Source organism: Sinocyclocheilus grahami, unplaced genomic scaffold (assembly GCF_001515645.1).
Source record: "Sinocyclocheilus grahami isolate Dianchi unplaced genomic scaffold, SAMN03320097.WGS_v1.1 scaffold343.1, whole genome shotgun sequence".
Lineage (NCBI taxonomy): Eukaryota > Metazoa > Chordata > Actinopteri > Cypriniformes > Cyprinidae > Sinocyclocheilus > Sinocyclocheilus grahami.
This window is the reverse complement of record NW_015505522.1, coordinates 1,441,214-1,468,023: the sequence shown is the minus strand read 5'-3', so window position 1 is coordinate 1,468,023 and position 26,810 is coordinate 1,441,214. Positions and strand designations below refer to the sequence as shown.

General features: G+C 35.3%; 1 protein-coding gene across 1 annotated transcript; it reads right to left on the bottom strand.

Annotated features, from left to right (window-relative positions):
• Window positions 1-1,272: 1,272 nt before the first annotated feature.
• On the bottom strand, window positions 1,273-26,089 carry LOC107603230 (voltage-dependent anion-selective channel protein 1). The gene is made up of 7 exons (XM_016295973.1): window positions 25,994-26,089; window positions 9,177-9,329; window positions 9,036-9,088; window positions 7,024-7,251; window positions 4,342-4,492; window positions 3,300-3,357; window positions 1,273-2,105 (listed from the first exon to the last, which is right to left on the bottom strand). Exons 1-7 carry the CDS (start codon window positions 26,087-26,089, stop codon window positions 2,014-2,016), a joined length of 831 nt encoding a protein of 276 aa, XP_016151459.1. The 3' UTR covers window positions 1,273-2,013.
• Between the last annotated feature and the right edge of the window lie 721 nt (window positions 26,090-26,810).

Sequence of the window (26,810 nt, the reverse complement as noted above, 5' to 3'; positions counted from 1 at the left end):
TTTTGCAAAGTGACTCAAATTATAAAAAAAGACATTTTCATCTCAATCACACAAAAAGAGGAAACCATTGAACAGCTAGCCAGCCAAGCAGCACATCAACCTGGAGAAAGATGCCTAACAGTACAAACATCAAATGTGCATTAAGTTGCTAGTTCCAATTGGTCAATATTAAATGCACATTTATGATACAAATATTACAAACCATCAACTTTTAACCATTAAAACCATTAAAAATGGGTTTCTGTAGTGTGTTTTAGGTGGCAACCCTACCCAAAACACACTACACCATTTAAATCTAGATTAAAGACACATCTCTAGCCAAGCATACTGTATTTTAAGGCTTAAAATACAGAATGCTTGGCTAAAGAGATGTCTTTAAAATCTAGTTTGAACCCCAAACGTTATCAGGAAGGCTATTCCAGAGTTTGGGAGCCAAATGACCTCCTTTAGTGGACTTTGCTATCCAAAGTCCAGAATTTTGTGACCTTAAGGAGCGTGATGGATTGTAGAGTGGTAGAAGACTAGTTAGGTACGCAGGAGCTAACCCATTAAGGGCCTTATAGGCAAGTAATAATATTTTGTAACTGATACGGAACTTAACAGGTAGCCAGTGCAGAGACTGTAAAATTGGAGCAATATGATCATATTTTCTTGACCTGGTAAAGACTCTAGCCGCTGCATTTTGGACTACCTGTAGCTTGTTTATTGAAGATGCAGGACAACCAGCTAGCAGTGCATTACAATAGTCCAGTCTACAGATCTTGTGCATGTTCGCATAGTGCCAAAACATTTACCAACTTTTGTACCTTTACGATAAAATACAAATTTACAAGTAGCAGAGGAGCACCAAAGGGGTTAAAGCAATTTTAATAAATTGATAAAAAACACTATTTATATTGTTATTAACATACCTCCATGCCAGCCCTGTGATTTTATCAATGGTATAAATACAATGGATATTAATTTGGTTTATAAAGCTTTTTGTGCTCTTCAGCACAATTATAAACCTTTTTTTTTTTTGTGAAAAGGGGAGATTTCTTTGAAAGGAAGTATGTTTCCATACACCTTGAGTACATGCGACTGAATGCATCTTGCATTGACAAAAAAAAAGGGGGGGAAAAGAAGTAGACAATGGCACAATGCCAAAATCTTTGTGTATGTACTAAAACCTTTTAAAAAGTTTAGAAATGCACATTTAAGAAATAAATACTAGTTATTATATGCAACAAGACAGATTTTTGGAGTAAGAAACCAAACTGCACAGTCGAGTAGTGTGGTCCAGGTTGAAATGTTTTATTCAACTGAAAGTACCCATACTGCTAAATCCACAGTATTCTAATCCTACACTTAAAAACGGAAGACTGCATCCACCTATTCAGATCTTTTCTGCTCTCCCCAATATGTCAGAAGCTTGTTTCCAATCTCCTTTAGTTCAAGGAGAGCTGAAAGAGTTTTGCCATCAAAGGTACAGGCAGTATGCAGCGAGAAAACAACGACGGACAAGATACACGTGTGGTTTCACTCACACAGACGAGACAAAAACACGAAACCCACCCAAAAGGCTGGTGTCTACAACTAAAGGCGTGATGGGCTGCGAGTGTCATCCGTTACATACGGGTCCTTTCCTTCAAGCTTTGCTGGGGTGAAAACCGCAGATCAGGAATGTTGTGGCCTACTATTAGTGTTGTCTGATGTAAACGTCTCCGTTTCTACCCAACGCCTTCCCAAAAATTAAATATTCTGTCATGATCAACACTGTAATAAATAACATTGAGTGTAGTGAAAATACATTTTTCAAGCCATTTATAACTTTGCAAATGCTCTTCTTTCATTCCGTGTGACCTAGTAAATACCCAACTGTTGCTCTCTCTGAAGAAGTGAGCATCACTAATGCATTATTTGACCGAGCATAGTGCGCTTCCTTGGCCAGGGCATCTAAGAGAAACAAGGTGTGTGAGGATAGGTATTCAAAAAAAGAAAAATCAAGTCAGGATTATTGCAATCCTCAGCTTCCTATGCCTCGAACTCCAGACCCAAACCCAGTTTGTGGCCACCTGCGTTAACGTTCTTCCCATCCAGAAGAGCAGAAATGGTCAGCTTAATACCTGAACCGAGAAAAGAGGGAAAAAGTTAGACAAGGAACGATCACATCCAAGAGAGCTTACTGAAAATGGCATAAACACCGCTGTTCAGAAGCTTGGCATCAGTAAGACTTAATGTTTCTGAAAGGAGTCTCTTCTGCTCATCAAGGCTGCATTTATTCGATCAAAAATACAGAAAGAACAGTAATATTGAGAAATATTATTGCCATTTAAAATGGTTGTTTTCTATGTGAATATATGTTTCCAGCATCATTCCTCCAGTCTTTAGTGTCACATGATCTTCAGAAATCATTATAATATGCTGATTTGCTGCTCAAGAAACATTTCTGATTATTATCAATGTTGAAAACAGTTGTGCTGCTCAATTTTTGTGGAAACATAAAATATGGTTTTAAAATTTGATTTTTAATTATTCCAAACTTTTGACCAGTCATGTACATGAAAAACTTAATTTTAAAATGCAATAATATTTCACATTACAGTTTTACTCTATTTTTGATCAAATTAACGCAGCCTTGGAGAGCAGTAGAGACTTCTTTCAAAAACATAAAAAAAAAATAATAATGAAAATAGACCGTAGCCATGGTCTAAAATGCAACTGCCACCTTTTGCGGCGTGATAGCAATTCCAAGTGAATATTCTGCCATTTTTGCAATGTAATATGCAATTGTAACTAGGGATGCACGATATTATCGGCCCAATATCGGAATCGGCCGATAATGGCTTTAAATGTAAATATCGGCATCGGCCCGATATGAAAAATTATGCCGATATGTCTTGCCGATAAGAGGAATACATTAACTCACATGTGCTCAGGGTGTGCTAGCGACTAGATCACGTCAGCAGTGTGGCTCATTCTTGAAGCAAAGTTTTGCCTGAATGATGATTAGATTCTCTGCTTTGGATCGCTGCATTTAAACTGAGAAAGCACGTACAGAATGACGCGTTTGGTGTGTGATAGAGTCAAGAGTAACAGTAAATATATTGGTATCTGCATCGGCTATCGGCCAAAATGAAAAATATCGGCATATCAGATATCGGCAAAAGTCCAATATTGTGCATCCCTAATTGTAATTGTAAGATTGTCAGCAATCCACGAGGTGGGTTCAGCTAAACTCTGCAGGATAGCGGTCGTCCAGGAGCAGAGGAATAGGCATTTACAACAGGTTTAATAAACTCACATCTACACATACTCACCAGGCTTCAAGGTCTGAGTATATCCCAGGCCGACGAGGCTAGAGTTATTCACTTTGGCCTGTAAGACAGACAAAACATGTTTGACTGCAAAAGTCACTGAAAACAAATATAACCGCACTAGAATGCAGCTCCTTCAGATAGCATGGGCTTATATTTGATGAGCACCTGAACATCATGAAGAGACCAGGCCTTTCATAACAGAGCATGCTTCACATCATCTCATCCGGACTCTTGTCATTTTCATTTTTAGGCTACATTCACACTAGGTATGTTTACGGGCATTGATGTGCTAATCGGAATTCAATTCAATTTCAGATTCTGAAAGTGCTGAACATCATGAAGAGACCAGGCCTTTCATAACAGAGCATGCTTCACATCATCTCATCCGGACTCTTGTCATTTTTAGGCTACATTCACACTAGGTATGTTTACGGGCATTGATGTGCTAATCGGAATTCAATTCAATTTCAGATTCTGAAAGTTCTGCTTAAATTAACCCTAAATGTTGCAATCTGAATCGGTTTAAAATGTGCATTACATGTATTACTGTTGTTATGATTATTCATGAGATGACGACACATTACAAGGTTTTTTTATTAGTGTGCAATTCATGATGCATTATAAAGGCAGGCTTTACCTAGTGTTACAATGCATCATATTATTGTGCATCATGTTACAATGCATCACAAACAGGTATGTATTATAATGTTACATTGTAACTGTTGCAATGATTATTTATCAGATTATACAACATGTTATAAGGCATTATGCATGCATTAAGAATACCCTTATAATGTATAATAAATACTGGTTTCATGGAAAGTGTTAGCACTTACATATGGCATTTTTTTTACCCTCACATCTTGAATTTCGGGTTCAATTCTGAACATTCGTCAACACTGTTGTTAGTTTCATATGTACAAATATAAAGGTTTGGTGTAACCGGTTATCATTATGCCAGGAAGTGCCAAAAAATGCGTGCCTTGATCAGTGAAAAATGTTGCAAAAAAACTAGAAGTGGCAATGCTAACTTCACACGTACCGAGAAGGAAGCATCGGCATCGATCTGGTACTTGGCCGCGATGCCAAAGCGAGTGTTGCTGTTGCCGGCGGTCCAGGCCAGGTTGACCGCCGTCTCCAGGTTATCATTCACTTTCTGGTAAATAGAGCCACCGAATTCTGTTCCATCATTCCTGCGATTTGAAAACACATCATTTTGATCAATAAAATGCTCTGGAATGCATAAAGTACACAGAAATTTCTCTAGGTGATCATTTGTTTTGAACAATGAATTTCACTAAATCACATAACAGCAAAACAACATTTTGACTATACTTCGATTCCCAAGGATATTTCCATTTTAATCCGCAAAAGGGAAAACATAGACAGGGTTTCCAGACTGACAGATATATATATATATATATATATCACTTAATTTTGATCAGAGTCTCAGAAAACAAGACCTCATATCTTTAGTTTGCATCTCAAATAAAAGTAGGACATTGTATGGCAATTTTATAGATATGTTGTTTCAGATTTGCAGATTTTTGTTCTGAATTCTTAGATTGCAAGTATCCCGTTTTTAACAATAGGCTTCAAGTTTAAGAGGTATAACATTTGAATGCCAAGACTTTCTGTTCCATCTTGAGACCTTTTTAAGGCCTTAATTTGTGGAAGAGTTAATTATGACCCACATAAACCATGCATACAGTATAAAAAACATTTTTTGATGTTAGGGTTAGGTATTTTTATGCAGAGTAGGGTTGCAGTATTTTTACAAGAAAACACTACTTCATAAAAAAGCATGTTTAATTCAATGTCTGTCTTGCCATTTCTACCAAATCCTATATAAAATGTTTTTAGCGTAAGAATATAAAACTGCAATTTACTATTTTGCTAAAAGACAAATATGTTGATTATTGCTTTAATTTGATTATTAAAAAAATAATAATTTAACTATATTTTAATGAAAAAGACTGCAGTGAGTGTGTTATACACAGCCCTAAACACAACTGCACACAACTCATTTTGAGTTTCAATGACATAAACAAGCTCCAGACACCAGCGGGCCGCTTCCTGCTGCAAAGCCCTTCACAAATCCAATCGCCAGGGAATAAACGCATATATAAATAACCCACCTTTCTAACCTTGAGACTGCTGGAGACACACAGAGGACTCGCTAGCGTAGGCCTGACGATATTACGTTTGGTACATACACGTTTGTGTGGAGCTGGAACTCGTCGGTCTTGTAGCCCACCGCGAAGTTGCTCTGGGTGACCCGGTTCCTCCCAGCCTCGAAAGTCATCTGGTACCCGGCCAGCCAGCCCTCGAAGCCCACGACCATGGCTCCGTGCACCGCGGTGCCATTGATGTCATAGTCCACGTCACAGCCCAGGTTGATGTGCTCGCGCTGGTAGCCGCTCTTGATCTTCCCGCTCTTCTTGCTTTGGGAAGTTGGGAGAGAAGCCAGCGAAACGTCAGAGGAAACTGTGCTGAGTTTAGGTCAGTGCACACCGAGTCCGAAAGTATTCGTCATCCTAAAAAGCCACGCACAGAAACCTTGCACACTGAGTCCGATGCGTATTCATTAATCCGTTACGAAAATAATTCTCAAAACAGTACTAAGTGGAGTCTTCAAGCAGTGAGGATGATTTTGTTGTCCTCTCGAAATATTGGGTGCATCCAATCCTGAGATATAGAGAGGACGGAGAGTTCCCCTCCTTATCAAGGAGCAGCGGGATTATCACGGGCGATTCAAAGTTTACTAGCAATACTAGAGCTACATATTAAAAAAAGAAGACCACCAATTTCTGTGAACTCGGTGTGCTAGGATCTTTACGGTGCTTTGTGCTGCGAGACGAAGTGGATCAACTTGACAATCGCTATTCTGGATTTTGGCGTTTGCTTGCACGGTGGCTCTAAATTTATATATATATCACTTAATTTTGTTCAGAGTCTCAGAAAACAAGACCTCATATCTTTAGTTTGCATCTCAAATAAAAGTAGGACATTTTATGGCAATTTTATAGATATGTTGTTTCAGATTTGCAGATTTTTGTTCTGAATTCTTAGATTGCAAGTATCCCGTTTTTAACAATAGGCTTCAAGTTTAAGAGGTATAACATTTGAATGCCAAGACTTTCTGTTCCATCTTGAGACCTTTTTAAGGCCTTAATTTGTGGAAGAGTTAATTATGACCCACATAAACCATGCATACAGTATAAAAAACATTTTTTGATGTTAGGGTTAGGTATTTTTATGCAGAGTAGGGTTGCAGTATTTTTACAAGAAAACACTACTTCATAAAAAAGCATGTTTAATTCAATGTCTGTCTTGCCATTTCTACCAAATCCTATATAAAATGTTTTTAGCGTAAGAATATAAAACTGCAATTTACTATTTTGCTAAAAGACAAATATGTTGATTATTGCTTTAATTTGATTATTAAAAAAATAATAATTTAACTATATTTTAATGAAAAAGACTGCAGTGAGTGTGTTATACACAGCCCTAAACACAACTGCACACAACTCATTTTGAGTTTCAATGACATAAACAAGCTCCAGACACCAGCGGGCCGCTTCCTGCTGCAAAGCCCTTCACAAATCCAATCGCCAGGGAATAAACGCATATATAAATAACCCACCTTTCTAACCTTGAGACTGCTGGAGACACACAGAGGACTCGCTAGCGTAGGCCTGACGATATTACGTTTGGTACATACACGTTTGTGTGGAGCTGGAACTCGTCGGTCTTGTAGCCCACCGCGAAGTTGCTCTGGGTGACCCGGTTCCTCCCAGCCTCGAAAGTCATCTGGTACCCGGCCAGCCAGCCCTCGAAGCCCACGACCATGGCTCCGTGCACCGCGGTGCCATTGATGTCATAGTCCACGTCACAGCCCAGGTTGATGTGCTCGCGCTGGTAGCCGCTCTTGATCTTCCCGCTCTTCTTGCTTTGGGAAGTTGGGAGAGAAGCCAGCGAAACGTCAGAGGAAACTGTGCTGAGTTTAGGTCAGTGCACACCGAGTCCGAAAGTATTCGTCATCCTAAAAAGCCACGCACAGAAACCTTGCACACTGAGTCCGATGCGTATTCATTAATCCGTTACGAAAATAATTCTCAAAACAGTACTAAGTGGAGTCTTCAAGCAGTGAGGATGATTTTGTTGTCCTCTCGAAATATTGGGTGCATCCAATCCTGAGATATAGAGAGGACGGAGAGTTCCCCTCCTTATCAAGGAGCAGCGGGATTATCACGGGCGATTCAAAGTTTACTAGCAATACTAGAGCTACATATTAAAAAAAGAAGACCACCAATTTCTGTGAACTCGGTGTGCTAGGATCTTTACGGTGCTTTGTGCTGCGAGACGAAGTGGATCAACTTGACAATCGCTATTCTGGATTTTGGCGTTTGCTTGCACGGTGGCTCTAAATTGTCAAAACAGCTCTTAAAATGCTTACTACGGATGCGAAAAACGCAGAAAATCGAACCCGATCCGAATTTTTTTATGACGGATGAAAGTTTAGGAGGCAGTGTGTAAACGGGATTGACACAACGTGAGGTCGTATTTACTTTTCAACGTGCGAAAATTTCAGACTCAGTGTGCATTGCAAAAACCACAACACTGAATGCAAGTCTGTTATCAACTGATACAGTGTTAATACAGCGCTTGTTTAACTAGAGCTGCACGACTAATCAAAAGAACACCGAAAACGTGATATGGCTTAGTGTGATTATCAAATCATACACATGTGTATTTCTGAGTGAAGCGCAGCACAGTTTTTAGTTACACATCAGCAGCTCATGATCCGCAGTGTTTTCAGCATCTCAGTTCAATGTAAATGATCCACATGAACTCCATCTGCTGAGTCCGAGTGGCTTTAACATGCATTTGGAAACTAAACATGCACCAGTCTTCTTCTAATGAGAGGCGCTTATCAATGAAAGAGAGGCTTTAAGGGCTCCGGCGGTTTACTGTAAAAATAATGTTTGGTGGTTTAGCTATAAAATGAAGAAATTAAGACAATACTAAGATATTAGTCATTTTACAAAATCATGCCATCTTTTCTATTAAATACTATTTTTTATTTTACAGTGAAATATTACAATAGTAATATTTTTTCATTTAGTTTTAAGCAATTCTTATATACATATATATTTTTAGCAATAATAACACCACTACTACCAAGTAATATTTCTCATTTCGTTTTTTGGTCATTTTTTTATTTTTAGAAAATTATTAGAATTATCAGCATCATCTTCTTCTTCATATAATAATCCTAAAGCAAACCACAAAATCTTGGCCAAATTGTGAATCCCTGCAAAAAAAATTTTTTTATTGCATTTTAAAAATCGCTATTGCAATTTTTACCAGGAGAATAAAATAAATAAAAACTGTAAAATAAAAAATTATTATAATAAATTGCAATTGTCAATTACAAGAGTAACATTCATTTTTAGTAGTTTTTATATTTTTATTTATTTAAAAAAATTAAATGATTATTATTATTGTTGTTGTTATTATTGTTGCTGCTGTAAATCCTAAAGCATATCATAAAATTTTGGCAAAAAAAATAAATAATAATAATACTAATAAATTGCAATTCTACAAATTGTGCCGTTCTAATTTAGACTCACAACCAAAAATGAATACATCCCTTCCTTTATATATTACATCCATACTGGAAATGCCAAACGTCAATACAGCGGCATCGAGTATACTAGAGCACAGACATACCCAGTGTTCGGAGAGAAGGAGGAATCAAATGTCAACTTCAGCCCTTTAGCCAGCTGAGGAGAAGAAAGCAGCACTCGTGTTAAATGACAAGAATGTAATTCATATCCAAACAAGTGGAGCTCAGTTTTCCGGGTCTGGTACCTGGTCCTCCAGAGTGATCTCCGTGCCCAGAGTGTTGTCAGTGTTCCACTTCTCAGAGAAGGTCAGGCCGTGTTCTGCCCACTTGTACTTGGTCTCCAGCGTTCCTGCTACCTTGCTGGTCTCGGTGTTAGCCGAGCCGGAGCTCTTGAACTCCTACAGCACCAGGAGAACAAATGCGTCACACTGCATTTAGAATCGTGAATTATAAAACGGAGTTCCAGTGCTTGATTCTGATTGGCTGAGCCGTGTTCGAAGCTACATTGTTTGGTGGAAGAATACTGTTTTTATTAATATCATTACACTTTATTTGCTCTGCTTTATTTTGTGAAACCGTACTATGTATATAACCGTTTTATAAAAGCAGTAAGCCCTGTGAACACCACGGCTTCTTGGGGCTTATTGCTTTATTTTAGAATCTTGAAAACTTGAAGCTTATTATTAAAAACTGGATACTTGCGGTCTAAGAATTCAGAACAAAAAAGCAGCCGTTTGAAAATACACATCTATAAAATTGCCATAACATTTTTTTTTTAAATTTGGTTAAATACCAAATGTACAGAATTCGAATAAAATGCATTGTAATATTACCTTTTGCTGACACTTGTCTATAATTCAAATTTACACAACTCCAGTTGTTTTGTCATATTTCTGGCTGCATATGGATGGCAGCGTTTGCAGAGCTGGAGTCAGACTGCAGCACACACACACTTTTCCCAAGATAAACATCCATGGGTCAATTAGTGCAAACAAGTATGAAAACACGTGGAGCACTTCCATGTCCGTGTGACGGTCAATATCTGCTTCTGAGGGCCACAGAGATTATGTCGTTTTGGGTTATTATCTCTGACAATATCAGTTAATCAATATTCATTTTGATGCAACTGTATGGATTCTTAAATTCCGAGATCGATCTTTTAGTCTATGCTGTTTTCCGTCGATGAACAGAACTTCACGAATATTATTTGTAGCACCTGCCATCCAATAATCGCAGTGAGCTTTGAGTTTTGTCACTTTTGATATAAAACAAAGATTTCAAATTCTGTCAATTTCCATGAAAATAAGAGCTCTGGAAAGATGCATTTTGCTAAATATATACCCCAGGGTTATTATAGTTAACAAAAACCATAAAAAATGTGTTAAAATAAGCCTAATTTCAGATAGTTGGCAAAGCAACATTTCTCATTTTTATTTTAGTACATTTAACTTGATGTACTGAAATAGCTAAAACTGAAATAAAAATTAATAAAAATTATATACATATTTAAAAAAAAAAAGTTTAAAAATTAATGTATCAAAAAGTTATAGACGTTTACATTTACTGTAAAGAAAATTAGCTATACTAATTTTATTTTATATATGGTCAATATTTTACATAACAGGTTTTACTCTAAAATTGGTGTAAAATTAAAGCCTTATGTCTAAATAAGTTATGTTCCAAATTTGAAGTTGATATGAAAAAAAATTGAGGTTCCCGTGAGATTTTATTTAGGGTGTTATACCACAAACAGCCACCGGGTGCTTTCAAAACTCCATTTAATTTTTTTATGCATTTTTCTGTCACAAATGTCTAGATTTCTCTGTAAACCTTTCCAATGATATGTATTTTGTCAAGATTATAAAAAGTTTTGATTGTAAAATACCGTAATACATTTTGTAATATGACACTTGACACCGCCCACTAAGGGGGAGGAGACCGCCAAAAGATTTTTAAGTTCCATTTCCATGGTAATGCTATGTCCGATTTCAAAATGGTTTTCACAGGACGAATCTTGGGCTTCTAAGCTTTCAAATTATATATAATTCATGCTGATTACTTAAAGATTTGATAGAGAAAAAGGACAGCAACAAAAAAGAGCGCCAAGCGTCCCACAGGTGGGACGGTAACAGTTAAGGGGTTTAATATGATATACTACTTAAATTATAAAGTTGTATTTAATAAAATATTAAATAGATTATTATTTAAATTGATATTTTACATTTAAAAAAAGAATTTACATAAAAATATGTATGATAATAAAAAAATAAATGGAGAAATATACTTTGTGTTTTTACACAATAGCAATATTCAGTAAATATATTACATTCATATAATACATAATACATGTATGTAATGTTTTTGTCTGATTTTATGCTTGTATACTGGATTCCTGTATATACAAATACACCCACTGCCTTCCTCACATTTTCAGGCATCACCCAGTAACCCTTTAATGAAGCATGCGCAGCTGGAGACATTCACCAAGCTTTGCGTCGTCTAATATTGTTACCATCTTCCTCAAACATCCTCTTTTCGCTCCTCGATTATTGTTACCACTGTCCAATGTGTGAGACACTGGCGCCTGCCCCATTAACAAATGTCATACAGGCAAAGACATATAGACACACACTGTGAGCTCAACCTTCATGAAGAACTAAGCTGTCCTTTCTTTCGTTCTTTCTTTCTTTTTTTTACTATTGTTGCCATAACACATACATACATTTCACATGCCTTGCAGTGATAATGAAGGTAACTGAACGGTTTATGTCAAGAGCAGAAAGCCTCATTACCGCTGCACATCTTCCCTTTTTCACTTGAAATTGTACTTCAGGTTGACGCAGACAGTGCATGGGCGTACTCAGGATATATATGAGACTTTATACAATACTTTATATGTTTATAGCAGTATATATGAGGGCAAAGGGAGATCAGTGGATGTCTTTACTGGATTTGCTTCAGATTTTATAATGGAATCTAGTGCCAACACAGCATAACTCAAAAACTATTAAAATTTTCTATAAACAAATGAAAATATATATCAAAATGACTGTCAATGGTTTTATGTTTTCAGATACATCTTGTATTCTTTTGTATGGTGGCATGGCATTTGTCAGTGCAAGTATGGTTGCATCACACATTATGCTGAATGAATATTGTGTTACACTTGATATTAGGTTTACTGTTGTTACCAGTATGTTTCTTTTATGTATTTATAATGTAACTTTTTTTTAGGATGTTTCTTTTAATATATATAAAAAAATGTCGTTTCTGAGTTTTTTCTTTTCTTTTAGGCTGCATTTGAATATGCATACTTCCCTATATAGCAGGTGAAAATCTAGCACAAACAGCCACCGGGTGCTTTCAAAACTCCATTTAATTTTTTTATGCATTTTTCTGTCACAAATGTCTAGATTTCTCTGTAAACCTTTCCAATGATATGTATTTTGTCAAGATTATAAAAAGTTTTGATTGTAAAATACCGTAATACATTTTGTAATATGACACTTGACACCGCCCACTAAGGGGGACCGCCAAAAGATTTTTAAGTTCCATTTCCATGGTAATGCTATGTCCGATTTCAAAATGGTTTTCACAGGATGAATCTCGGGCTTCTAAGCTTTCAAATGATATATCATTTATGATGATTACTAAAACGGTACGGTCACTGGTACGGTGAAAGTTAAGGAGTTAAGGGAGTTTGTAAACGTGATATTGATTTAATACAACAGTTCATTAAACAAGAAGTGACTTATAATGTCTGACTACAAAACTATTGCCTTATTTTGCTCTGTTTCATCAACGAATAGTTTCAAAGTCACAGCCGAGCCGCTGCGCATCTCCATTCAAACACAGCGGTGTTTCGTTTATGAACGAACTGTGTTTTTGAACGAATCTAGTGAGTCAATGACTCAATTACCCATTCATAAAGACAGTCCCGTACGTCGTTCCTGAATGAATCAGCCGTTCAAACGAATCAATTGAATGAACGATTCAGTGATTAAATCAGTGACTTGCCGCCACCTACTGGCAGTTTCTGTTATTTAAATCGTTTAATATTTCTTATTTAAAACATTAACCTCAACATGAATTTAATTGCACTCTGAGCCTCATTAAACGTCTGAAAATACACCTACAAGCCACTTGTGTGTTCTTCTGTGCCACCTCTGTAGTACAAATGTATTTCTTAAATACTGATTTCATTAGATTGGTAGCTTATTCCACTTGTTTTTATTAGAAATGTTAAAAAGCTTATAAATAGAATTTTTTGAATTTGACAAAAGATGACATACTTTTAATATAAAGTTAGAAAAATGCCATTACAAAAGGTAAAAACTCAATTCCCTGTACGTTACTTTAAGAAATATCAATGCATCAAGCAAAATTAAATGGATGAAACAATATGAGGGTTTTTTAATGATTCGATTGTTGAGGTTTAACTTGACTTCCTCTACATATTAATGTTTCTGTGATATGCATATGCATTGTCCTTTTTTCATATTTATGCATGCATGCACACACATTTATTTATGCATGCATGCACGCACATTTATTTATGCATGCATGCTGTGTGTGTATTCAGCTCTAATATAAAACCAGATGAATTCATACCATATCCTTTGGTGAAGACTAAACAAATCAAATAATTTCTTGGCCTTATCGCTTATACATGGCTAGCTCCTTTTTAAAGACAGTAAACTAGGTGCTGTTTTCAAAACATTACATTTGGGATTACAGTGTTTTAATATAAGAAGTAATATCGCCTACTCCAAATTTAAACATGTCCCAAGTAATAGATCCGTCTATTTCTAGTTTATATATATATATATATATATATATATATATATATATTTATAATATAAATTAAATGAATATAAATATAGACATGTAAATACATGTAAATATTTTCTAAATATATACTGAATGTGTGTGTGTTTATGTATACATAATAAATGTACACAGAGCACACACATATATTAACTTTTATTTTGTATGTGATTAATCACGATTAATCATTTGACAGCACTATATAATATATATATATATATAATTTAAAAAATGAAAAAAAAAATATTATTTGTATTTGTATGTATTATTTAATTGTTTTAATGATTACAATTTTATGCACTGCTAATGTTTACTCTCTTTTGTGTATTGTGACATGTGAGCTTTTCTGTTGATGCTCTTTTGTATTCTCATAAGGTATTTGTACAGTTTTTATTGTTTAAATATGTTTTTAAAAAATTTAACTAAATGCAAAATTAAATAGAATTGCTTATGTTTGCCCTCATACCTGTATCTTCTCTTGTGTGAACTCCTGAAGATGTTTGTAAAACACATTAAATGTTTTAAATGGCTTTAGATGTTTATTGTGCTGATTTCAGACGCTGTGTCAAAACTTTTTTGTTTATTGATTTTTGTTTATGTCTTGCAAACTAAACCTTATAACCTTATAACAGTAATATCAGAAGAATGTAGTGTTGGGGGTAAGGCATAACAAGTAATGCAAGTAATCCGATTACTTTTCCAAGTAAATAAAGTAACGCATTACTTTTAAATTTACAATAAAATTTCAGTTACTTTTTCAAATACTGTAAGTAACGCAAGTTACTTTGTTTTCCTATTTATTCACTGACACGTCTCCTGTCCTCATCTTGAGAGAAATCGTCTCTATAATACTTCATTTTAAAGCTACGCAAGTTAACAAAATAAAGTTGTTTTGTTGTGTTTGTAATATATTACACATATTTTCATCATGCGTTAGTCAGCGCAGACTTTTAAACAGGCAGGTGAAACACCATCTGGGCCTGAAGCTTGCTAATGCAATAAACATTCATTTAACAACATTATGTGTAACACACAACCCTAATATACACAACTGATAAGAAAAAACTAAGAAGAAACAGTTATTTCAACAAAAAAACATCAAATTTGAAATGTAACGCAGGGAATTCTGGGAATGTCAATTTACGGTAATTCACTGTAAATTATACTTTTTCAAAAACGGTATACTACCATAAAATTTATGTCCAATACATGTAATGTCCAATAAATTTTTTCACCGTATATAGTTGGGGAATTTACCGTTAACCATTTAACAGGTTTTTACTGTAGCATTTTTACAGTCTTTTACCGTTAAATTCACAGTATTTTTTACAGTGTACATATAAAATGTATATTTATTTGCAACAATTATAGTAACAGCAATAGGTCTGTACAAACAGCTAATGGTCTATAACCCTAACATCAATGCATTTTAATAACACACTGTCATGAAACAGAAAAAAGTCAAAGAAATAATTGTGTTTAAAACCACAGCTATATTAACATGCAGTGCATTTTAGAATCAGCTCTTCACTGTTAATGTGTAGTTACGTCAGCGACAAAAACATTATTCCGTTGCCATCAACCGTGATGTAGTCTGTTCAGGGTTTCATAACAGCAGAAAGCAACATGTGGCGCACACATCTGCTGTGAATAACACAACAATCCAGTCCACCTCTTGATCTGAAGTGTCAGATAATGCTTTTCCACTACATTACCGAAGTTGTTGACATCACACAGAGAGCAAGAAACAGCTTGCTTCCTGCCTTCTGAAAGGTATCACAAATGTCAAACGTTTGTGGTCTGTCTTTAAATGAGGTGAATCACCGCACACTTCAGCATCTTTGTTCTGCTGCCTTTTGTTTTGCTTCTAGCGAGAAAGATGATTATCAAACCCGAGCGAACGTGAAGATGCGCTGCCTGTGGAGAGATGTGTGGCGATAGGCAGTCTGTTGACAAACTGTGTGTATCGCCACAGTGACAAAACTGTTTATTAGAGGTGTTTGGCAAGCATCTCTAGCCATGCTTTTTGGTTATGCTTATGCATCTATTTGCATGCTTGTTCTAGGGTCCCAGAGGTTAGTGTCTGAGCTCTTTGTGCAGTTTTCTGAGATTGCTCAAGAGTCTTACGCAGGCAGGAAACGCTCAGGTAAGAGTCTGAGCGCATGTGTGGAGGTCTTCAACACCCACTCAACTCTCACCCGGCACGACAGCGTCAACATTTTCCACTAGCTCCCCAAGAGCACATCATGCACAGAGCTTAATGCAGCTAACGAATCTAGGGCAGAAGTGCTGGTCAAAAAATTGCTCATATTTTCCACCGCATACAAAAATTATGAACCTTTTTTTATGCACTGGTAGGATATAGTTTTTCACTCAAAACACGATACTGGCAAAAGAGACTGATCTGCCATTTATTGTCTGGTTTGCAGGGGTCTGACCTGGCTGGAAGCCTTTAAGTGTATATAAAAGTGCTAGTGTATATCTTAAAGGATTTGAGTTTTTCTCAAATACTTATTCCTCTTCGATAGTTGTTTTAAATGGTCATGCAACATACGTTTCTGTGAATACAAATACTCATTGCAGTCTCTTGATTGTTCATAAAAGCTGCATTAATAATAATAATAATAATAATTGCAGATGGAGTTTAGTGTGTTACACCACAGGACACGCCTGCTTCTAAACTGTTTTAATTCCCATGAACATTTTCTGAAGAAAATGTAAGGGAAAAAATGTACTTGAAAAAAGCCAAGTAATCATTTTCACTCAGAAATTCACAAATAATTACAAAGAAACGGCAGGAATTAACATCAGATTTGATATGAAATTTTGAAGTTGAAAGTGTTGTAAAAACTGATTTGTTAAACTAAAATTTCAGTATTTCTATTTCAAAATTGTATTTTATGTTTAATCCAATGTCTTACACTCTAAAATAAATGCTGGGTTAAATACAACCCAGTGCTGGGATATAAATAGGGACAAACCCAGCAATTGGGCTGTTTTGACCCAGCGTTAAATGTTAAATGTTTAACCCAACCTTCTGTGTAGTAACCCAACCGCTGGGTCAAAACAACCCAATTGCTGGGTTTGTCCCTATTTATATCCCAGCACTGGGTTGTATTTAACCCAGCATTTATTTTAGAGTGTATTTGCCTCTTTTTTATTATTATTTGTGAAATTTACCTGCAATTACCGGACCTCACTAATTTTCAAAGCCTGGGTATATTTATAGAGTATAAATAAGCTTTCCATTGATGTATGGGACAATATTTGGCCGAGATACAACTATTTTGAAAATCTGGAATCTGAGGGTGCAAATCTGACCAATAATAAAAAGGTAGATTGGTCAGATTTGAATCTCAAACTAGTTCTTCAGAGTCAGACCCAGTCTTAACATATAGTGGCTGTTTATGCAATTGATCCCTACAGAGGCATGCAACTGATGAGCTGGACTACAAAACGGAGGAACAAAGATCTACAAAATTAGCTTTCATTGTGCAAAAACCAATCAAATACTTCTTGAGGGTTGTCATGTATACAGATATACATTGCAGGCGTTTTAATTTCATTTGAGCTCACACAGTTGACCATGCGGCATCTCAGTTTCACAATGGAAAGTCAAAACCTCCTTCAGTGTGGGATTTTTGCACTTTTTTTCTGATTGTTCGCACACTCTCCTCAACAACACACATGATTTCACGTCCGGACCTCAAACACGCAGACTGAACCTCAATCCTGTTTTTCATCAAAATATGAGCAATCGTGATGCTTCACTTCTAACAAACAGATGAACAAACGAACATGTGGGACTAGAGCTAATAAAGCAGCTGGGATGCCATCAGAAGTAACATCATCTCTGCCTGATTTGATCCATTCGCTTCATACGCAGAACCAACAAAGAATCCTCGGCTTTTAATGAATTGCTTCCACTTGAGTGTCACGTTATACAAATCAAAAGATTACTGTGAAGGACTAATGTCTCTGTGGTGAGCCTAGTGTCGCCATCTTTATGTGGAAATGGAGAGGAGTGTTTGTTCCCAGCATTGATCCGCAGCCAGAGATTGATGGTGGGAATGGATGTGTTGATTTGTTCTCCCACACTCATGTGTACATTTACTTTCCTGCGCTCAGTTTGATTTGCTATCATGGGAAAACATGATGGTGGATGTTTCTGCGGTTTGGTGGAGCGCTAGTGTGAACGGAAGCGACGAGGACTCGACTTGAGCCTGAAAATGATTTTATTCGCTATATGTGACCCTGGAGCACAAAACCAGTCTTAAGTGTCAATTTTTCAAAATTGAGATTTATGCATCATCTGACGTTTTTTGATATCAACATCATAAAATGCATTATGCATTACATAAACAAACTTTAATAAACATCAAAACACGCCCAAGTCTTCCAGGTGTGAAATATTGCTGTCCAGATTTCCAGAATCAACAGTTAACAGTAATTTGCATAATTATCTGTTTCACACATGATCTAACAGCTTGAGAAGTGCTTTCCCCTCAAATTCAGAAGCATGGTTTGCTCATTTATTTATACGACATTTGTGAATATAGTTCAAGCTGAATGCCACACAGTAGGATTTTTAGAAAGGAATATGTAAAAGAGAAGAAAGAAGAATTAGGGAGAATCAAGAAATTACGAATTATTTACTGCCGATGTGTGAATAATCATGTAATCCATAAAAAGTTACTGTAATCTGATTATGAGCATTATAAAATGTAATATAATATTTTTTAGAATCTGATTACATAATCCAGATTACATTACAACCCAGCACTGGCAATGACTTTCTTTATTTTATCATTTCAAACCTGACCTAAACTTCTGTTTTAAAGATTTACTTACTTGTTATTAAAAGAATACATTAAATAGGAAGAATAGAATTAAATAAAATGCATTTCTATTCAATGCAGTTACTTGTGTTGTCTAAAGTGTACTATACTGAATATTGACAAGCATGTATAATAAACTAAATTACATTTACAGTGAAAGTACATGTCACTGTTTAACTCGCTGTAACTCTGCATAGAAATCTGTTTTTTAATTATAGGTAAAAATGATTCTTTCCTCCTTATTCTAGAATGGTTTCAGCCACACTGCGCCTAGATGATCTGTAACTAATTCTAAACTATATTAGCTTTTCGTCACACAGAGAAATACAGCATATGAAGTGTTAAATGTGTTTCAAATCAAAAGATAGGCCTACTTTGTATTTACATATAAATGTATTTACATTTCACATGAATCGGTGAATGTTTTGCATGCTACAAAAACATTTGTGATAACATAATCCATTGATTTAATCCAAGTCAAATATTTTATCATTGTGACTATATCAACCTTAACAAATTATGTTACACTGAAGGACGTCATTTATCGTTTTTTGATATCAACATCATAAAATGCATTATGCATTACATAAACAAACTTTAATAAACATCAAAACACGCCCAAGTCTTCCAGGTGTGAAATATTGCTGTCCAGATTTCCAGAATCAACAGTAATTTGCATAATTATCTGTTTCACACATGATCTTACAACTTGAGAAGTGCTTTCCCCTCAAATTCAGAAGCATGGTTTGCTCATTTATTTATATGACATTTGTGAATATAGTTCAAGCTGAATGCCACACAGTAGGATTTTTAGAAAGGAATATGTAAAAGAGAAGAAAGAAGAATTAGGGAGAATCAAGAAATTACTAATTATTTACTGCCGATGTGTGAATAATCATGTAATCCATAAAAAGTTACTGTAATCTGATTATGAGCATTATAAAATGTAATATAATATTTTTTAGAATCTGATTACATAATCCAGATTACATTACAACCCAGCACTGGCAATGACTTTCTTTATTTTATCATTTCAAACCTGACCTAAACTTCTGTTTTAAAGATTTACTTACTTGTTATTAAAAGAATACATTAAATAGGAAGAATAGAATTAAATAAAATGCATTTCTATTCAATGCAGTTACTTGTGTTGTCTAAAGTGTACTATACTGAATATTGACAAGCATGTATAATAAACTAAATTACATTTACAGTGAAAGTACATGTCACTGTTTAACTCGCTGTAACTCTGCATAGAAATCTTCTGAATATAATCAGTTCTGTTTTTTAATTATAAGTAAAAATGATTCTTTCCTCCTTATTCTAGAATGGTTTCAGCCACACTGTGACTAGATGATCTGTAACTAATTCTAAACTATATTAGCTTTTCGTCACACAGAGAAATACAGCATATGAAGTGTTAAATGTGTTTCAAATCAAAAGATAGGCCTACTTTGTATTTACATATAAATGTATTTACATTTCACATGAATCGGTGAATGTTTTGCATGCTACAAAAACATTTGTGATAACATAATCCATTGATTTAATCCAAGTCAAATATTTTATCATTGTGACTATATCAACCTTAACAAATTATGTTACACTGAAGGACGTCATTTAAGCAGAAATAGATCCTTGAACACTTTCGGGTGAACCCCTCTTTCAGTGTTTTAAATACAAGTTAAAATAATCATTGAGTCCATATTATAAGTCATTTAAACAAAAATATTATTTAACATCACTGAAGCGACCAACATGCATCAATATCAACAGAACTAATGTTTATGGGTTAGATCAGGTAGAAAAAGCTCTTTAATGTATCACTGTAAAAAAAAAAAATCTGTGACATTTACGGTAAAATACCGGCAGCTGTGGTTGCCAGATCCTTGAACACTTTCGGGTGAACCCCTCTTTCAGTGTTTTAAATACAAATTAAAATAATCATTGAGTCCATATTATAAGTCATTTAAACACAAATATTATTTAACATCACTGAAGCGACCAACATGCATCAATATCAACAGAACTAATGTTTATGGGTTAGATCAGGTAGAAAAAGCTCTTTAATGTATCACTGTAAAAAAAAAAATCTGTGACATTTACGGTAAAATACCGGCAGCTGTGGTTGCCAGAACTTCACCGTAAAAAATATGGTAGCGACATTTTAGGTTTTACAGACTTAACTTAAATTCACAATAAATTACCGTATTTCATTAGCTGCTGTAATGTTAATAAACCAACATACTGAAGTGTTAATATCTGTTTTGAACCATTGTAATGCACTAGAAAGTCACATGATGAACCAAAGCTCATCACAAACAGCTTTTCTACGAGCTGAGGCGGGCAATACTTATATATATGTATATATATATAGAAGGTGCACAGTGCCATTCACACAAACACTAAACCCCATCATGGTGACACACATGAAACTGAAATAATGCAATAAATATTCATTTAACAACATTAGATGTGAGATGTACACCCTAATGTACACAACTGATAAGAAAAAAACTAAGAAGAAGAAACATGTTATTTCAACAAAAAAACATCTAATATGAAGCCTCATGCAGGGAATTCTGGGAGTGTCAATTTACTGTAAATTATACATTTTTCTTTTTCACTTCCAAAAACCGTAGTAAGTTTTACTGTAAAATGACATTAAATGTAATTACATTTCTTCACCGTATATAGTATGGAAACTTACTGTTAACCAGTTAACAGGTTTTTACTGTTAAAATCACAATCATGTTTTACAGTGCAACAACTGAACCCTATTTCCAGTGTGTGATTACTAAAAATTAAATTTTTTTAGTAAATTTGCATCAAGCATAATACTAATTTGTAGTTAGTTAGTTATTAATCATGGTTTTTGAAAAAATGTTCTGTATTTTAAATGAAAGAGCTTGACATTTTCTATTGAATTCTCTCTGAAGTGTTCTGAGATGCAATCCAGTGAGTGTGAGAGGTCACTCTTAAGAATAAAAGTTGCGTTTTTTTATCATGGTTCCATGAATCACCTTTAACACCCATGGAATCTAAAGCTTCTTTATATTGTAAAAAAAAAAAAAAAAGTTCATTAGATTTTTAAAATGTTTCACACTTAGTTTTTTTTTTTAGAGTAAGGTTCACAAAAAGAATCCAGAAGAGGTTTCTTTATGGCATCACTGTTTTGGAAGCTGTATTTTTAAGAGTGCAGTACAGGGCTGCTGTTCTTTGCTGATGAACCTGAAATTCCTGCTCTGCACCTAAAGAGGTCAGTCACATTCAGGTTTCCTCTCAGAACCAGAATCAGTGTCCTTATACTCACAATCAATGAAGATCACTGTACACAGACACACTTTGAGACAGTGGGACACTTAATAACAGTGCTATACTAATACTAATTATATTAATAATATTTATTAAATTAAATTAAATTAATTTTATGTCTCTACTTCATGCTGAGCCTAAACAGGAAAAGTCACCAGCAACCGTTACCTTAAAGAGCTACTTCTACCTGCTTTAACACACAACTAGTTTTGTTGGTTTAAATCGACGTATGTACTTTGGTTCAGTGATGGCCAGTTCATTTAGATGTAGATCTAATCATTTGTTTGTTTGTTTGTCTGTTCAAGACATCCATTCAGAATGTTTAACTCTTTAATCTAATGTTAATTTCCAGGAAATAATGATCAGTTTCTCAAGCATTCATACACAAAGAGTTTCAAAATAAAACATGCATGAGCGTTCAAGCTGGATTTCAATGGATTAGCTATTTTGCTCTGAATTTTTCTGGCTCCTCGTCTTACAGTCTGATGCTTTAGTAACTGGATTATTAATAAATGTAAAATGAATGAATTAACACATGCAACATGCCTTTTCCCCCCAAGTTTTTTGCAGTTTTTTTCCCCTTGTCCTGCTTAATGAGGGGAGAATTAAAAAATAATAATACATACCACATTACAATATTCTTTCTCTCCCTCTTTCTTTCTTTCTTTCTCATTTTCTTTTTTTTATTTCTTTATTTCTTTATTGTTCATAAATCAGAACTAGAAATAAACAAATATTGCATCTGTACTACATTTTCTGTGAAATGAGAGAAACAACAGTAGTTCAAAAAAATACCTCTTTTGACTTCCAGTTAATAATCATCAGATGAGAACGCATAATTAACACACATGCACACAGACATGTTCACACACGTGTCTCGGAGGGGACTTTCCATTGACTTGTATTTTTTATTTTTTTACCTGAGCTAATGTTATTTTCTATCCCGTAAGCCCACAAACAAACCTTTCTCGATCAAGAAGCATTTTTAATTAAGAAGACATGAATTGGTTGTAAAGCTGTTGTTGGAGCTGATTTCAGCTCTTATACTATCACATCGGGGACGTTTGGTCTTAGACAAAACCTGAGCAACACACACACACACACACACACACACACACACACGTGGTGGTTTGTGTTCACTCAAAGACCTAAAGAGTTATCCATCATAAGAATCGACATCCTGTCCAATGCCACATCAGTGTCCCTGTGCTCCGCTCCAGCCGCCCTCTCACCACTACAAACACACCACACCAGCTCAACACGGCTCTTCAGTCTCCTCCAAGGAAAGAAAAACTAGCTAGCAATGAATGCAGTGAATCAAATCATACTTCAAAATCCCACCAGATGAATCCGGTGAAAACTGAGCGTGTGCTTTCGTGAGAATCCTGCCCGTCTGCACAATAACAATCAGAATTTTAAAATGAAACTAGAAAGCATTAATGTCTCATAATTATAGATTTAGATACAGTAATGTTTGGATCATGTTAACAGTGAGGTTAGATGTGATGCTGCTTCAAGTTTTAAAAGATTAAAGATAGATTTTTTTCCCCAAAAACATCAAATGTTTGTTACAACTGTTTGAATTCATTATAAAAATGAAGTTATTGTGTTACACTGACTATGAAGTTCTGTCAACCAGCTAGCCATAATGTTCAACTGTTTTAATGGATTCAAATGTAAAAATTAACAATGTAAAAATGTATTTAAAAACCGGATGGCAATTATGAATGCTGTGATGTCAAGCCATCCATTCTCCAAATCTTATAATATTAATATTAGAATATTAGAATATCAATGTTAGAATACTAAAGTCAGAAACACATACAGTGTTATTTTAGTATCATTAAGATACTCTTATAAATTGTATTAATGTTTTTTTTTTTCATTTTAGTAATTTTGTTGAGCGCTTTTGTCATTTTCAGTAGTTTTTCTTTGCTTTATATTTGTCTACATAGTTTCCTAAATGTTTATTTTAGCTTTAATTGTTTTAGTTTATCGAAATTAAAATGACTTGGAAATTAGATGAAATAAAAAGTTCAGTTCATGTCAGTTCGTGATTGTTTTATTTCAAGCAATGGAAATGTTTTTAGTGGTTTTAATTTTAGTTTCAGTTTTAGTTCACTGCAATGCTGTGATGATACGCATCCATTCAAGCTGCTAACGAACTTAGATCATACAGTACTCTCTGCTGACAACTGAATCGTTTTAATGCATGATGATGTGTGTAGAACTGATAAGAATCCAGTGGCATTCAGAAGAACTGATGCAATCTTATATATTATCAGAAGCGGGAGTCAGTTATGGTGAAACAGTAGCTGTGTTGACAGAAGATGATGTGCTGATGTAAATGCAACCTCAAGTGATTTTTCATTGTCAAGGTAAAAAAAAAGAATATGCTCATGCTTTAATGAACCCTTATAAAAGCATATGCATGCCACATATAATATATATGATGTGGTCATACTTCATTCATGTTATTGAACATTTAATAGAGCATATATGCATGAAGACTGATGTCTCTCTGGCATCTAGTTCTCCCTTTTTCTATGTATCTGATGAACCCAGAGAGGATCTCACTACAGCAAAGAAGCAGACGCTCATCTGAAGGTCCTGTAGGGAAGCTATTGAGCCCCAAAGAGCCATAAAGCAGCTTTTCAACAAGAAGAGGGATTTATTCTCTGAATCTGTGTTGAAGTGATGTAAGTGCCGGGGTGGAAACAAATATCATTTCTGCTGTCAAATTGATACTGACATTAATAGTTCATGCAGCTAGTAAACACAACAGAGCATTTCAAGTATTTCTGCTTTTCTGTTTGTTTCTAAAAAGCAAGGCATTGAGAAACCAACAGGAGACTTTACCGCCAAACGAACCTCTTTTATTCTTCTACTGTAAGAAAAAAATCAGAAAACAGACATTATCTGGTATGTTTTCTTCTTCCAGACAATTCATTTAACCTTAGAGTCAAGCTGTTAAAAATACAGAAACACCTGACTTTCCTTTTCTTGATAATTTTGTGGTGTGCAATGGGATGACATGAATGTGCTGAATATTGCATGCATTACTTACATGGCATATACTCCTGCTACATTTTTACTTATTCAAATGTATATGTTTGCATAGTAAAATGTGTGCTCTTTTAAAGGGCATTAAAATGTTGCATTTTATTTCAACCTCATTCCCAGCTCAGGTCTGGAGATCAGCTGCTCTCAAAAACAGGTCTCAAGTCTGTTCTGATCAGTTCATGGACAGCAGAGGAAAAATGTTACATGCAAACAATGAAATGCAATTAACCCTATAATTATGCATGCTATAAAATACAATTTAGAAGGAGGAGAAACACTTCCCATGGCTTTTTGTTGTCGATGCCCCATCATACAGTACAGTCTTTTGCTTCAAATTCATCCGTCACTTATAACAATGTCAAATGCTAATACAGTATTTTGCATATTATTATTGTATGACATCAATATATTTTGATGTTCAAAGGAATTTTCGTCTTTTTATACAATAAAACGTTTTCTGTTAGTTGCCACTTCATGATCCTGAAGCCAAACAAGCAGAGAAGCAAATTTCACTAAATGCAATTTTTTTCATTTGTAAAATTAAGGGTAGTAGTTGAGATGCACCTGATTTAGTGATTTACTTTAACCCCTTTTTCCGTTTTGGAAATCTCCTCATGAAGTTCGTGGAAAAAAGTTGAGATTGGATGGAAAATAATGTTTCTGCTAATGCACACAAAGTAACATTTATAAACTGAATTTTCCACTGAGGTGAGCTGCAGCAGTGCAGCACGTTTTTGCACGATCAAATCTCGCGCATCTTAAAATAGAAGCCGCGTGTCGGTTTACAGCAAGAATGCAGAGAGATTATGCTTTTTCATTAATGTGTTATGCACGCGTGTGCAGATGAGCGCGTGCTGTGTGTCGAATGTCGGTTTGTGTGTCAGTGCAGGTCTCGAGCGTTGTGTGTGTGTTACGCGAGTGAAGCACGAGGCTTGACTGGTTGTGCTTCACATCAAAGGCTCAGGCAAGTCTCTGCATTAACAAGCCCCTTTGTTTCCTGCCAGAGAGAGAGAGATTACAACAGCAGCAGCACGTGAATCCTCCATAAGCACCATTGTGGAGATGCCTTGAGCCTTGAGAGTGCTGAAATGTCCAAACTTCAATGCAATCTTCATGTTTCTGACCCTTGTGTATCTGGGTGCGGCCAATAAAACACACACAAGTGCACTTGAGTTAAACTGTGTTCCTTTGGATGTGGCTCGACCTCATTTATTTAATTAGTCTGCTACTTAAATGTGCCTGGAGATTACTTAGGAAGTGCAGCATGTAATTTTTAGGAACTGCATTTATCCTCGAAACCATCAAAGCTTGCAGTGCCACTGAAATGAGGCAGAGTGGGGGTTTATTCCACTCAGAATGTAGCTGGAAAGCTCCCAAACAGCATTGTACTCTTCCTCTCTTGACCCTCTTGTTTTATTTCTTGGCTTTGCCAAATGTGTCACCTACCAAAATCGAACCTAGTGGTGCATATTATGGTGTCTCTAAAAGTAAAATTTATTTAAAGGGGTCATATGATGCTGCTAAAAAGAACATTATTGTAAAACAACAATACTACAGCGAGAATAAAAGTTACGCCTTCTTTCTTTGCGTGCACATTTGGGCGGCGTTATGCAAATCTTCCCACATAGTGATGTAGACATGTGGGGGCGTGTTAGAACGAGCCGTTTTAGGTAGGTGTGGCAGACTCTTAACTTTTATAAAGAATATCTCTTAGGATTTGAGACTACTTTACAGATCTTCTTTATGCACCAAGAGCTTGTAACACTCCAAAGAGAAAGGAAGAATTGAAATAGCATCATATGATCTCCTTAAAAAATATTCACAAGGATTTGAGAT

Excerpts from the sequence above, each read along its gene's own strand:
- LOC107603230 (XM_016295973.1), bottom strand. The coding sequence starts at position 26,089 with ATGAAGATTGCATTGAAGTTTGGACATTTCAGCACTCTCAAGGCTCAA. Across the intron at positions 7,252-9,035 it reads TCCTTCTCTCCGAACACTGG|CAAGAAGAGCGGGAAGATCA; the intron begins GTATGTCTGTGC and ends AACTTCCCAAAG. Across the intron at positions 2,106-3,299 it reads TACTCAGACCTTGAAGCCTG|GTATTAAGCTGACCATTTCT; the intron begins GTGAGTATGTGT and ends TTCTCGGTTCAG.